This window comes from Lates calcarifer, linkage group LG4, assembly GCF_001640805.2.
Source record: "Lates calcarifer isolate ASB-BC8 linkage group LG4, TLL_Latcal_v3, whole genome shotgun sequence".
Taxonomy (NCBI): Eukaryota; Metazoa; Chordata; class Actinopteri; family Centropomidae; genus Lates; species Lates calcarifer.
The window spans coordinates 9,470,058-9,483,659 of record NC_066836.1 but is presented as its reverse complement, the minus strand read 5'-3'; the positions used below and the strand labels follow the sequence as shown (position 1 = coordinate 9,483,659).

The 13,602-nt window shown below is 43.3% G+C and overlaps 1 protein-coding gene across 6 annotated transcripts in view; it reads left to right on the top strand.

Annotated features, from left to right (window-relative positions):
- The window catches only part of mib1 (MIB E3 ubiquitin protein ligase 1), a 52,588-nt gene extending 44,482 nt beyond the window's left edge, over positions 1–8,106 (top strand). Inside the window, exons 16-22 of one of the 6 annotated variants that reach the window (XM_018676313.2) lie at positions 914–1,095; positions 1,669–1,858; positions 1,974–2,052; positions 2,185–2,271; positions 3,866–3,934; positions 4,687–4,787; positions 5,694–8,106. In XM_018676313.2, the coding sequence (XP_018531829.1) occupies positions 914–1,095; positions 1,669–1,858; positions 1,974–2,052; positions 2,185–2,271; positions 3,866–3,934; positions 4,687–4,787; positions 5,694–5,834 (849 nt within the window). In that variant the 3' untranslated portion in view covers positions 5,835–8,106. Of the gene's footprint in view, positions 1–913; positions 1,096–1,668; positions 1,859–1,973; positions 2,053–2,184; positions 2,323–3,862; positions 3,935–4,686; positions 4,788–5,693 lie in introns of all 6 variants that reach the window. The other 5 variants (XM_018676312.2, XM_018676310.2, XM_018676311.2 and 2 more) reach the window with 5 other exon arrangements.
- The last annotated feature ends 5,496 nt before the right edge of the window (positions 8,107–13,602 follow it).

Here is a 13,602-nt window from a genome sequence, read left to right as displayed (position 1 = left end):
TCAGTGCTCCTCAGTCCCCACCGTCACCCGCATCACTGGACAGCCTGGTCTGCACCGGCCCATCATTCAGACAGCGGCAGTCCCCGACGCGAGCAGGGGAGCAGTCGACCCCACTCGCCCCACCACCTCTTGACCAGCCAGAATGAGTTGGTCCCTCTGTAGAGGCCCGGCATGTCAGACCTGAACCATCCCCATGTTAACACCACATCTCACTAATCCCTGCAGGGTTGTGCTTAAGGCTGGAGTGCACGGCCGCAGCAACAGTCTTGCCTTACCTGTCACCCTCCGTCTCCCTCCCACTTCTTTCTCCTCCTCCGCCACCTCCTCTCTTCTATACCCCCCCCTCTTGCCCTCCCTGGCTCCCCAGCGGAGGAGCGGAACAGACAGACAGCGGGGCCTAATTGAGATATGTGCAGCTGGGTCAGTCTCCCATAGCCCTCCTCCCTCCTTCCGAGATGAGAATTGAATTAGTCGGCCCGATGGCTCCATCAGCAGAGATGTAAAAGCTACTGGTTGAAGACAATCAGACATGGAAGGCCCAAATTGCTAGTGAGAGAGAGAGAGAGAGAGAGAGAGAGGCTTTGAGTTGGGGTAGACCGAGGGAGGCGATGAGCTGGAGGAGGGAGAGAGATGGGACGGTTAATGGGATTTTGGGTGGGGGGTGAGGAGGGTTACGCTGCCTGACAGCCATCTTAAGGCATGTCTTTGATTGGCTAATTAGCAGTGATGTGATAGTACTTTGACATGGTTCATCTGAACTTAACTCTGCAGCCATCTGAATAAAATTAAAATCAGGCCTCCTTGTTCTTCTTACTCTTCTCTCCCTGCGTTAATGGTTTGAAAGCTGGTGTGTCAAAAGCCTGATGCGTCTCTGACTTTATCTGTTTTTGTGTGTCCGTCTGGCTCTCCGCAGTTAATCATGGGCTTGGGCACCCAGGGGGCAGAGAAGAAGAGCGCGGCATCCATCGCCTGCTTCCTGGCGGCTAACGGAGCGGACCTGACCATTCGTAACAAGAAGGGCCAGTCCCCTCTGGACCTGTGTCCCGACCCCAGCCTCTGCAAGGCTCTGGCCAAATGTCACAAAGAAAAGAGCAGGTAAACATCCCTTAAATGAATAGTTTGACATTTTGGGGAAATACACTTCGTAGCTTTCTTGCCGAGAGTTGGAGGAAGATCAATACCCCTTTCTCGACGGTAAATATGAAGCTACAGCAGCCAGTAGAGGGTTAGCCTAGCTAGAACAAAACCCACTTACACTCCTAAAGCTCAATAATTAACCTCTTTTTTATGTGGATTCATGAGAGCTTGTGGTTTTTTTTCCTATGGATTAAACAAACAAATTCAAACTGCACTTAACCATTCATCAAAGTGGCATTACAGTGCTTCTAAAAGGCCTTTAGACAAGGAGAAGAGATGAACTTACAAGACTGTGTTTGGTGCTTTTATGCATGCTCATACACCCACAGCTGCTGTAAAAACACCAGAAAGAGAAGACGGAAGAAAGCACCTTCTCAGGAAAATCATGAGACGCTTGTATTGATTTTGTTTGCTCAGAATGTTTCATGTAGGGCTCTGTTTCCCTTTCTTGCCTTTTTCCTCCACCTTCTCCTCATTTTCTTTGTTCTCTGCCGCTCTCACGCACCGCGGTTTTATTCTCGACACTTCCAGCGGCCAGGTGGGCACCCGCAGCCCGTCTCTGAACAGCAACATCGAGTCGCTGGAGGAGTGTATGGTGTGCTCAGACATGAAGAGAGACACTCTGTTCGGGCCCTGCGGACACATCGCCACCTGCTCCCTCTGCTCGCCACGCGTCAAGAAGTGTCTCATCTGTAAGGATCAGGTCCAGTCGAGAACCAAGGTATCAGAGACGTTACTGCTACTGTCTGTCCTGCACAGAAATAGATGGATGACAAAGGAATGTATACACGCTTTTATTACTCTCTTTTTCTGTGTTTCATTTTGTCCCTCAACAGATCGAGGAGTGCGTAGTCTGCTCTGATAAAAAGGCAGCCGTGTTGTTCCAGCCCTGTGGCCACATGTGCGCTTGTGAGAGTAAGTCACACACATTTCAACATCACAACCTTTCCTTTGGCAGCTGCTGCTCATATCTGTGTAAGTTACTTCACTGTATTTAGACTAGACTTTGCATTCAGCTCTGACCAGTGTGTGTTTTGTCTCTGGCAGACTGTGCCAGCCTCATGAAGAAGTGCGTACAGTGCCGGGCTGTGGTGGAACGCCGCACCCCCTTCGTTCTTTGCTGTGGAGGGAAAGGTATGGAGGATGATGCCGCTGATGATGATGATGATGATGATGATGACCTTAGTGAGTGAATCTTCCACACGTTCCCTTTTAATCACCCCCTTTTCTTTTTGTTTAGTTTCCTTTCCTTCTTTTCTTATTTCTCCACTTTTAAAAAAATATATCTTCTTTAGCCCTTTTTTTTTACCTTTTACTTTGTTACTGCCTTGCTTATGCATTTTATTTCTAAGTTTGCATCACTGATATGTTGTTTTACTGTCTGTTTTTCATCCTAGTAGTCAGATTTAATGTTTAAAAACATTTGAATCAGTCAATCTTACTTTCCAAACTGTCTGCCACTACTAGATCTGGCATGTGTTAATCATTGCATCCATTTTGATCATGTCATTTGTTCTAGCTTCTATTTAGATATTGGCTGTAGTGGACAGTGGCCTCACTAATGCTTAGCTGCCTAGTCTGAAATTCGCCACATAGATCTTCCAGAGAGAAAGGATTTTGTGTTTCAAATCATACTTCTTTTTTTCTTTACTAATGAGATCTCTGAAGCCATTACTAGATTGAGTTTTGCTGACCCAGCCTGAATAATATAATACCGTTGAAGAGTATAAAGAAGACCTGATTACCTTATTCGTGTTTCTGCGGCCTCTAAAAGTTTGACTAATCATATTCACATAAAATGGATGAACTTATTTGTAGACATATGCTAAACGACCTGTAGCCTTAATGATATATGCATATTAATGCCCACATGAATGTGTAAGAGGACTGAATTATAATTCCTCCCTTTTGGTGAGTTTCTACACAATATGGACACAGAACAGACCTGAATGTCATTAGTTTTACCCAGAATACAACTTGTCACATATGTGGATGCAACTGTCCAGTAAATCATGATATAATTTAACGTGTAAATGTATTTATTTTTCTTTGCATTCACAATCCATCTTCTTGTCTCCAATTGATATCCTTATTTTAGTGGCGTATCACTAGTGGTTACTTCTATCGTGTTTTCCACATTTTTATGTTGAGTTAAAAGGGAAACTGTTGTAAGTTCACTAACTTCCTGTTTTACCCCTGTATTAATTACTTCACATTTCTCCCACGTGTCGGTTTGTCGGCATACAAATCTTTACACGCGGTCTTGACCGCACGTGCGACAGCTAACGCAGACCCCATACACTCATGCAAGGGGCAGCATCCCGGTAGCACTGACTTGTCAGTGTCTGTTACGAAAGCAAAACTAGTGCAGACAATGCATCTGTCACTTTGATTATTGTAACCCACTACTTCTCTAGTTTGGTACTTTATTTAATAATGTACCTCTAACCCAGTGAGCACAGGTGTTAGACTCATGCTTAAGCGTTGGCTGATGGCAGAAAGATAAAGAACCACTTGCCACTATGCATTTTAACTATCAATTCTACATAGAAGTGACTATTTCCCTTTCTTTCCCTGATCGCTGTTTCAAACCTGCTAGCTTCCTCTTTAAATTTTTTCTCTGAACCTCTCTTAGAGGCTGTAGTAAGTAGTTTTTGGTCCTCAGACCAACTGTTGAGCTGGTGAGGACGGCTCCTGCTATAACAATGTGACTGGTTATTCCCAGCAGGGAGCTCTAACACTATGGCAGGGGGATCGCAGGATCTTCTCCAGCCCAACAATCTGGCACTAAGTTGGTGTAAGTATACCTCCATGATCCCCTACCTTATCAGAGCCTTGTTTTTAAAAGAGCCCCCCCCCCCACACAGTGCTGCCCTGGCCCCCTTCATCCCCTCCCCATGAAACCCCACCCTCCTCCCTCTCTCTTTTCAGTGATACACACACACACCCTAAACTTGTAGATGATGATCCCTACGCCAAGAATCACACTGGTCATCACTGTTTCTGGCAGATGTTTTCCCAGTCTGGAATGGAGTCCCCAACAGGGCCTCAGCCCAGCTAATTCTTGTTGAGCGCTCAAATGCTATATCGAGGCACTGCACATGCATCCAGTGGATCATACAATGCCAAAAACACTGCATGATGTTTTGTCCTTTGCCAGTTTATATAATCCAGATAATTACAAAGTATGCATTCCTGAAATCAAGTCATTTAAATGTGAGTGCTGTGCCAACACAGACTGCTAGAGCCCAAGTTTGATCTGCCAAATATAATAAAATTCTGAGTGCATGTGTTTGTGATCTTTGCTTGTTTACAGAGCTCATGTTTTAAATATAATGGAGGTCCCAGCTTGTTTCAGAATGGTAATGTTGGTGTGGCTGCATTTCTTTTTTTACTGCCAATATAGTTTTATCATTACAAGGAGGTGAAGTTTGATGTGGCCGCCGGTGCAAACTGTTAATTTGTTTAGTCCCTAGGCTGGTTACTGAGTTGTTGGATTTTTTTTTTCCTCTCAACTTGTCTTTGTGTCGATCTGTTGTGTTCAAACAGCCAGCGGAAACATCCCAGCCCTGCAGAGAGACAAGGACAACACTAACGTCAACGCCGATGTACAGAAGCTACAGCAGCAACTCCAAGACATCAAGGAACAGGTAAGGATGGAGGCCAGCAGCTAAGAATCAACTCCTGAGGTTGCGATGAATTGGAAAATTATTATCTGTATAGTGCGTAACATTTTGAACAGCCTGTTTGCTCACATGTGGTGGGTGTGTCAGGGGTGAAAAACAAAACATACAAGGTGAATATCCAGCAGAACAGTAACATATACACTATAGGGTTTCCAAACAGCCATGAATGCACCTTGAACATTATGCACCAGGAAACATTATATATATAAACTGTTAATGTGATCTGAGATTAAAAACTTCGACTACCACTATTAATACATATTTTACTATTAGTATTAGTATCAACAGTAGCATTGTATAGTGAAAAGTGCCCATCATAAGTTTCCACTTTGCTTGTTTTTTTATCCAAGCCCAAAGACATTTAGTTTACAGTGAAAATAAAACAGATAAAAGCACCAAATCCTCACATTTGAAATGGTGGGACCAGTAAATCTGTGGCATTGATTTCTTGGTAAGTACCTTGATAAACAATCATAAAATTTGTTGCAGGTTATTTTGTGGTTTATAAACAAATTAATTAAACCCGTATGACTTTGTGAGCTCCTATAGTAGCAGCTAATACCAACAGGATCTTCAGTGCAGCTCCAGTTCTTTTAAGAGGAATAGTTTAACCTTAATAAAACTGAACTGGACACACCCTTACTTTACGTGGACACAAAGCAGGTGTGGTTCATGAGCTGCCAAGGAAGAATAAAACTGAACTGAGCTGGGAGCTGCTGCTGTAAAATGTTATGAGATCAAACAGACATCTGCGTCATAAAGTTATCGAGTCTGTCTCAGCTGAGTTGACAGAGTGACTTTATCTCAACAAAACATCAACTGTGATTGTGTTTTGTTTTGTTTTTTTTTTCTTCTCCACCCATCCTGCAGACCATGTGTCCGGTGTGTCTGGACCGTCTGAAGAACATGATCTTCATGTGCGGCCACGGCACCTGCCAGCTGTGCGGGGACCGAATGAGCGAGTGCCCCATCTGCCGCAAGGCCATCGAGCGCCGCATCCTCCTCTACTAGATCCCCCATCTACCCATCACACACACACACCCTCCCCCTCCACCCCTGCAGACTCACGCTTCTCTTAAAAGTTCCCAACGACCACGCCCGCCAAAAACGCCACGACCGCACCAGCTGCTGCTGACGCCGATGTCCGACCATCCTCGCGGCGCCCGAGTCAGCCGGCCAAGGGCGTCCTCAAATGTCTTATTCTACATGACAAATGCTTTCTTAATGGTCTGACTGTGTTCACGTGGAATTTCTGTTACAAAACAAGGAAAAAAAAACATGAGTTGACTCTTATCAGGTCTGCTGTCGTGTCGCCATGTTTCCTAAAAGCAACTGGAAAGATGTTTGTTTCATGGACGTCACCCTGTTTTTTTCTTTTTTTCCTCATTGTGTCACTCTTTTCCTCTCTTTCTTAGCATCCTCTCCTCTTCCCCTTAATATGTGAAACTTCTTTTCTCTCTTTGAGTCTGTGGTGGCACCTTCAGACCTCACCTGTCTGTGGATATGAACTTAAGGGGTCAGTCCCGTGTCTGGACTTCACCCCTGGAACAGCTCTCAGTTATGGAGGAGGTGAGGTCGGTCCGTTACCTTTTCGATGTAAAGTTCTCATGCATCTGTCGCCGTCAACGCCAGCTGCAAATCAAGTTTTATTGTATTTGTAAATCTTTATGCAAGTGTATTGGTATCGGAAGCTCCTAACGTGGATTTTAAGTACTTACATTTTCATTACAGTATGGCAAGTTTGTTACACATTACATGTTTGCACCATTTAAAGGTTCAGTGCACATTTTTTTTAGCTTAATGTCTCTGTGCAGTTTGGCTGTCGTGGCGTGCCATACGCTGACTGTGATCACGGTCGAAAGAGCAGATGTTGGCAGTTTTGCACTACAAAAAGCTGAGTCAGGGTAAAAACTTTTTTTTTTTTTTCTCCACGCTTAAACTTCAGAGGTCCGCTTCAGCTCGGTGTGATGAAACACAGATAGAGTAGTCTCGACTGCCAGGTAGCACGGCCACGCCTGTACTTTGTTTACCAAGCTGTACCAAGAACGACGGCCCGGGAGTTGCGACACCCTTTTTTTCTTTTTTTTTTGGCTGCAGATTCGAGAGCCTGCTGTGTAGGGATTCAAGGATTCAAGACAAACACAAACACACACACACTTAACTCAGCTTCTGTCCAGTGATCAGCCCCCCCCCCCCGTACCTGTTTGCTGTACACACAAAACCCTCACGATGCAAACATTTCTGTAGCAAAAGTCTCCTGTCACAACTGTTTTAAGACTTGGTGGTATTGTCTGACAAAAAAAAAAGTACAATTCAATGAGCATTGCTAATTTACCATTGATGACTGTGTGCCATTTGCTTCCAAAAAAATCTACTGGTTAAATAACTTGTATGGGGATAAGGTGCTCTTTATCTTGTATTACTTTCTTCTTTTTTATTTAAGTGTATTTCCTTTTCTCAAAATCAACATTTATTGAGCTAGAGAGTACAATCTATTAGAACACTAAGATGAAAATGTAGAATAAATTATTTTGTATTGCTGCCCAAAAAATAGGATTTATAGGTATCACTGCCTTCCTAATATGTAGCCTCAAAATCTCTCAAAACATTCTGCTTTGATATTAATGTTGAGATACGTTTGTGATGTTTATTTTCTTGTTTGTTTGTTTGCTTTTTGTTGGCTGTAGCTTTCTAGATAGAAAGATAGAAGCATTTTCTCCTCTGAAATAGGTCTCTGTAAGCCTAACATTGTTTGTGTGAAATGGAAAAAAAAGACATTTTGTTGTCAAAAGTGTCAAGTATCTTTTCACCAGTGTTTTATTTGGGAGGAAAGCTAATGATTTATTTTTTTTTAAGACAGAACTTGCCTTACCTCTTTTAAAAGGCAGTTGCCCATGTGGAGACTCGGCAAGGTGGCTAGCTTGCTCCGCTATGTGGGAATTTGCAACCGCATACAAGCATTTTATTTTTTGTTCTCTTTTTAAGACTGAAAGCAACTTTTTTTTTGAGTACAGTTTCAATTCTTTTCACTGTTCATGATAACACTTTAAGCTAGACGCACTAATTCGCTTTATGGTAGTGTTGTTATGAAAAAGCCTATTTTGTACTTTATTTTCAATACCTGTAATTGTCCTGTTGGAAAATGTATCGGTAGTATTTTCTTTGGCATGAATGTTTGACATATGCAGTACGACATGTATCATGAAAACCGTTCAGTCTGTATTGCTAATAAGTGCTTTTAAAACAACCATATAGATGAAATAAAGTTCTAAATGAACCATGGGACATTAGAAGTGCTGTTTGTTTTTCTAACTTTTACTGAATTGTTCATTAGGCTCTGTTTTGTTTTGTTTTTCCAGTCGAGCTCAAGATGTAGTTAGCTTCTTTATAAGCAGAAAATTAGCATTTTGTTGCTTTTCTCCTGCTGTGCAGCGTCTGCCTTCACAGAGGAGACAGGGTGGCAGAGATGGGAGGTGTGGGGGTAATTGAAAATGCTAACACCTAATAATGACTCAGCGCCAGCGTGTGATAGGTCAGCTATGCAAATCAGAGAGAGGAGAGAAGAGCAAGAGTAAAGCAAAACCATGCAGGATGAGAAAGATGAGAGAGGCCTGAAACTGAGAGTGATGCATCTTCTCCAATGAGTGGTGTGACAGAGGGGGGACATCTCGCACAGCATCTCCCCACCTCTTAAGAAATTATGACCAAAGGCCATTTATGTTCTAGCTCATTGACTGGTCCATTCATAACCTGGGCGTCTTTGGGCCCAGCTCGCGTGCAACGGCAGTATGCAGCTGCTCATAGCAAGACATTCATCATGCTGTCATCCTCTCGCTTCGTCAACGCTCACCGACTGTTGGGGGAGACTCTTGACACATTTTTATACCCTCTCAAATCTCTGTGACTTAGCACCGGGCCTAGACAGTTGCTGTATAGTCTGGTGTCATGTCAGTGGTGCTTTGCCATTTTATACTCTAGTACCTGCACTGTCAGACAGTGAGTGAATGGCAGTTGCTGTAGCTGACCACTTTGTCACCATTTTCTGATATATTCTGTATGGCCATAAGTATGTGGACACCCCAGGCATTTGGATATGTTTTGTTTTAAAGCTGCTTTTTATGGTTTGGGGTTTGAGTGTTTCAGGAAAATCCTAATTTTCAGAATCAAGCAACTTAAGACAGATATAGAATAAATTTGCAACAAGATACAGATGCTTAAAGTATATAGCTACTACATACAAGAGCTGGACAACAAATTATCTGTATACCTGTCAAAGCCTTAGTTGATATTTAAGACAGTATTGCACTTTGAGGACAGTTGTTTCCTGCTTCTGTGGAAGAACTTGACCTTGCAGGGCGCTGACCTCAACCCTACACAACCCCTTTAACCAGACCCCAGCCTCACTAAGGCTCTCGTTGCTGAATGAGAGCAAATCCCTGCTGCCAGGTTCCTGAATCTTGTGGAGGCTGTGCCTAGCAGCAGATTAATGTCAAAGCCTCTGGAAGGAGACATTCAACAATCACACGGGTGTAATGTCAGAATCATAAAACCATGATAGCAGACCATTACGATACTGTGCAAACTGAATAAAGACATTCAGAGGTGAATGTCAGGACCGGGCAGCTCGTCCATCATCCCTGACTGACTGCAGGCCTGCGCCGCCACGCTGACTGACTATCAGGGGGTGCCGGAGACGACGCTATCTCCCACCCCCTCCCCCCCTGGCTGCGGTCCGGTCCTGGGGAGCATCCCCAAACTGCCACGCCTGCCAAGTTTCAGCCGCTTGGAAGGCTGCAGAGTCTGCTGACTGGACTGCAGGGGTTGTTAACTCCCACACCGGGGGGTCAGCTAATCCCCCACCCCTCTCTCTTTCTCCCTCTCTCGGCTGAGTGTGAGTGATGGTGGCCTGGCGCTCGCAGGCTTGACTGAGCAGCAGATAGAGATGAATTGGACCCCCCCCCCGCTCCACCTCCCGGATAGGAGCAAGCCATGATCAGGAAAATGCCTCTGACCCTGCTTCAAGTCTCAGGCTGTGATCACTGAGCAGGGTCAGTGACATCCATCTGCCGGTGGAGTCAGCGATACCGCAGGGGAGGAAGCCCCCCCACCCGCTCCCACCACCCTGACCCTCCCCCTCAGGCTTTGCCCTTGGCGCTAGTTCTGAAGTTATGACCTGACAGAAATGAATATATTCTCCTCACATTTACTGTCAAGTGGCTGCCGCTGTGATAGCAGGGCTTTGACATGCAGGTTTCAAAGCACATCACAAGGTGGCAGTACATCCAATGACTAAATACTGTAGGGCCTCTCCTGTCACACAGGCGCCTACATTTGTGGCGCAGAGGACAAATCAAGAAAATTTACAATATGACGCTCACTTGTGCGTTCTATTTTTGGCACGACAGGTAGTCACAGACGCCATCACTCACCCAGAGCTTATCCTGTAGTTGTTCTGGGGTAATGCTTTCTCACTTTGAAACACAGTTGTTAATCTTGGCCTTGGCTGCCTGGAAGAAATACAACTGTTTAAATTTACTACTACGTCTTGATACAGAACTTGAACTTAACATGTTGGGATCCCAGGTGTGCTTTGTTCTCGCTAGAGGCTGCACAGAGGACATTTTGTTAAACTGTCAGACTAAAACTAAACCTCAGATCAGGACGTGAAGATTATTCAGGGTCTCGGCATCAAGCTATGAAAACAAAAAGTTTACTTAATGTGTATAAAATGCATTTTCCTGAACTGCGTGTATTGATTTACGAGGCCCCGGTGGGAAATGAATTGTGGGTTTGAAATACTTTCACACTGCCGTCTGCAACATATTTCTTATTACACTAGATTATTAGAAATTTTTGGACTTTAGATTCTCACTGTCCAAAAAAAAAAAAAAAAAAAAAATGGAGCTGTGGAAATCAATTCTTCCCTGGATTCAGTCAGACCACACAGATAAAGAAAAAGGGAGGAATATTTCTTCTCATCTATTGGCCACTCGGGTCTTTCCTGCCATGTTGGAGGAATTGATCGCTGACTGTCTGAAGGTCCTCTCTCTCCTTGTCTTTCTCTCTCATGTCATCCAGTTCAGAAGTCTGCTTGAATTTATTGTCTCAGTTTATGGCCGCAGCCTGAGCAAAGTGCATCGTGGTTGTTTGGGCAGACTCTTGGAGGGCCAGAGAAGAAGGGAGTGAGGGCCTGAGGATTTTTGTGTTTGTCACATTTTGGGACCAATAACTGTGAACGTTTGTCAAAACATTTTCAGCACAGTTATACTCAGCAGAAGCTTGACTCTCTTCCATGTGTTTGTGTGTGTGTTTGTATGGGTGGGTGGTGGGTGTACCTGAAGGCAGCAGCCCCACCTCCCACAGTAAAGCCATAAACTCAGCTATCCTCTCTCACAGATCTCTCCTCAAAACATATAGGCGCCTGACACACTGATTGCTTTATTGATATTGATCAGGGCAAAGTGTCAAACCACTCGTCCATCTCGCTCTCAGTGGTGGGTAATTGTTATTTATGCATGTAGAGGGAGAAGGTTAACACAAACAGCACCTTAATGAAACTACAGTGAAGAAGTGAATCAGGCTCCTTTAAAGCAACACGTCACCCGAATGTATTTTTTTCTGATGTCCTCTACTTTTTTCATATATATTGTATTGAAATCTAATATCTTTTTAAACATTTTCTAATTATATTCCTAATTACATTGTGTTCTGTACCAACATGAAATCATGTGAATGTGGTACCACAACAGGAGGGTGATTGCAGGTTGAGTCACATTCAGTCCTCCTTACGCAATACTAACAGTTGCAATTTTTTTTTTGCAATTTTTTTTGGCATCACTTATTTTGATGGTTAATTTACCTTCTGGTTTGTGAGACTCGGGGGCCGTGAGTTAATTTAATTATATAAATATAAGAATCTTTCAACGTCTGCAAGCCAAATTGTTTGCGGCTTTTGACCTATTAGTCGTATCCCTCTCAGTGCTGTCCTTATCATCCCGGCATGATTGGAGGCTGGAGCCTGCGAGCCACATTTACAGTGCAAATGTTATCGTTCCAATGACACTTTAAACAGTCTTTATCAATATATAGTCATTCAAGGTTTATGAGCTTTGATAAAATGCCACTAGCCAAGCAGGGTCATTGCAACGCGTGGCTACGAGGCGAGATTTTTAGATTATAATTACTGTTATTTTCCGTTGGACATGGTGGAACTTTAAATGCTCACCATGTAAAATAAACACCTGGTGCATTGAGAGAGGACACAGTGGCCTGACTTGGACCGAAGTGTAAAAGATATTGATTTTCTCCTCAGGAAGAGCAGTATAAGGGCAAACTACAGAGTGAGCCTGGCAGAACCTTATCATCCTATTATCTTTAAAACAGTGGGTTATCATAATTGCTTACTTAATAATTCTATAAAACGGTGGAGGTGCAACCTTTGCCTGGGCAGTAAACTCTCAAGTGCTTTTGATGCTGAGATTGAAACAATTCCTGACGGGGGGGCTTAGAAACACTGCGACCTATTAATTTTACAGGGCAGATTACAAACACTAACACGCCAATGATTTCCAGTCAAGTAAAAATACTTTGTGATTAAACACACAAAGCAAAACTTGTGAAGTATTTTCACATTTCAGGTGGATATCTATGAAAATAAAACACAAATCACTACCACTGCTACATAACAGCCACTGGTAAATTCTTCAAATAATTAACCAATAGCAGTACTAGAGCTCTCTTTAGATGTGATTAGTTTCACACCACTACAAGTATGCAGAACAATGAGGTAGACATACTTAATCAACAAGTGCAAACTTCATCACATTCATCACACTCAACTAAGCAAACAAGGAGGTGTTGATGACTCTGTCCTCTTACATAGTGACAAGTAAGGATTTTTAGATTTTAAATTACTTTTGGGATCAGTACTGAAGCCACATGTGAGAGTTCAACAGTTTGTAATCCTTGTAAACTCAGATAGAGACAACAAGGAAACTCCCTGAGCCAGAGTTTACTGAATTCCCCAGAGCGATCGTTTTTTGTTTCTTCCAGTTTCTTTCCATTACTGGTAAAAAAAAAAAAAAAAAAAGGAGGGGGGTTCTGTGGAGACAGCAAATGCCAGACACGTTGTATAACAAAACAAGTGTACATCTGACAGGTGCTCGCCTCCACTGAGCAGGCAGTAACCTTGAAGGGAGTAGACAGGAGTGTAGCAGCCCTATCTGAGCTCAGAGGGAAATACTGACTGCAAAGGCCTTTTTTTGTTCCAAGAGAAAAATCAATATTCCAGAGTCCATCACACGGGCAGGCATTTTGGTGGGTTTTTTTTTTCTTCTTCTTCTCCGTTCCAGGTGGGTTCCAACTATGTGAAACAGGCTCAGAGTAACCCCCTGGAAAAAATAGTTAATGGCTAACTTCTTTATCTTTGGTTTACAGCCAAGGGTTGTACCTCCAAATCAATACATGATACACAAATATCCCAGAGCTCCATGTTCTAGACAGAGAGCGATGACGAGGGCTTGAGAGTTAGCCTGCTTCACACCACCTGGCAGAGAGACAGAGGGTTTTTTTTTGTTTTGTTTTGTTTTTTTTTATAAAAAAGCCAGAAACTTCTGGTTGAGTCAATGTAGAAAAAGTGAGGCTAGAATATGTAGCAGTGTCTCTGTAGAAAGCAAGAGGCAAGACTGTATCAACATCAACAGTTCAGGTTGTACCTGGCTAAACTGACTGGGAAACACATGTTAAAAGAGTAGTTTGACATTCTGGGAAAAATATTCAC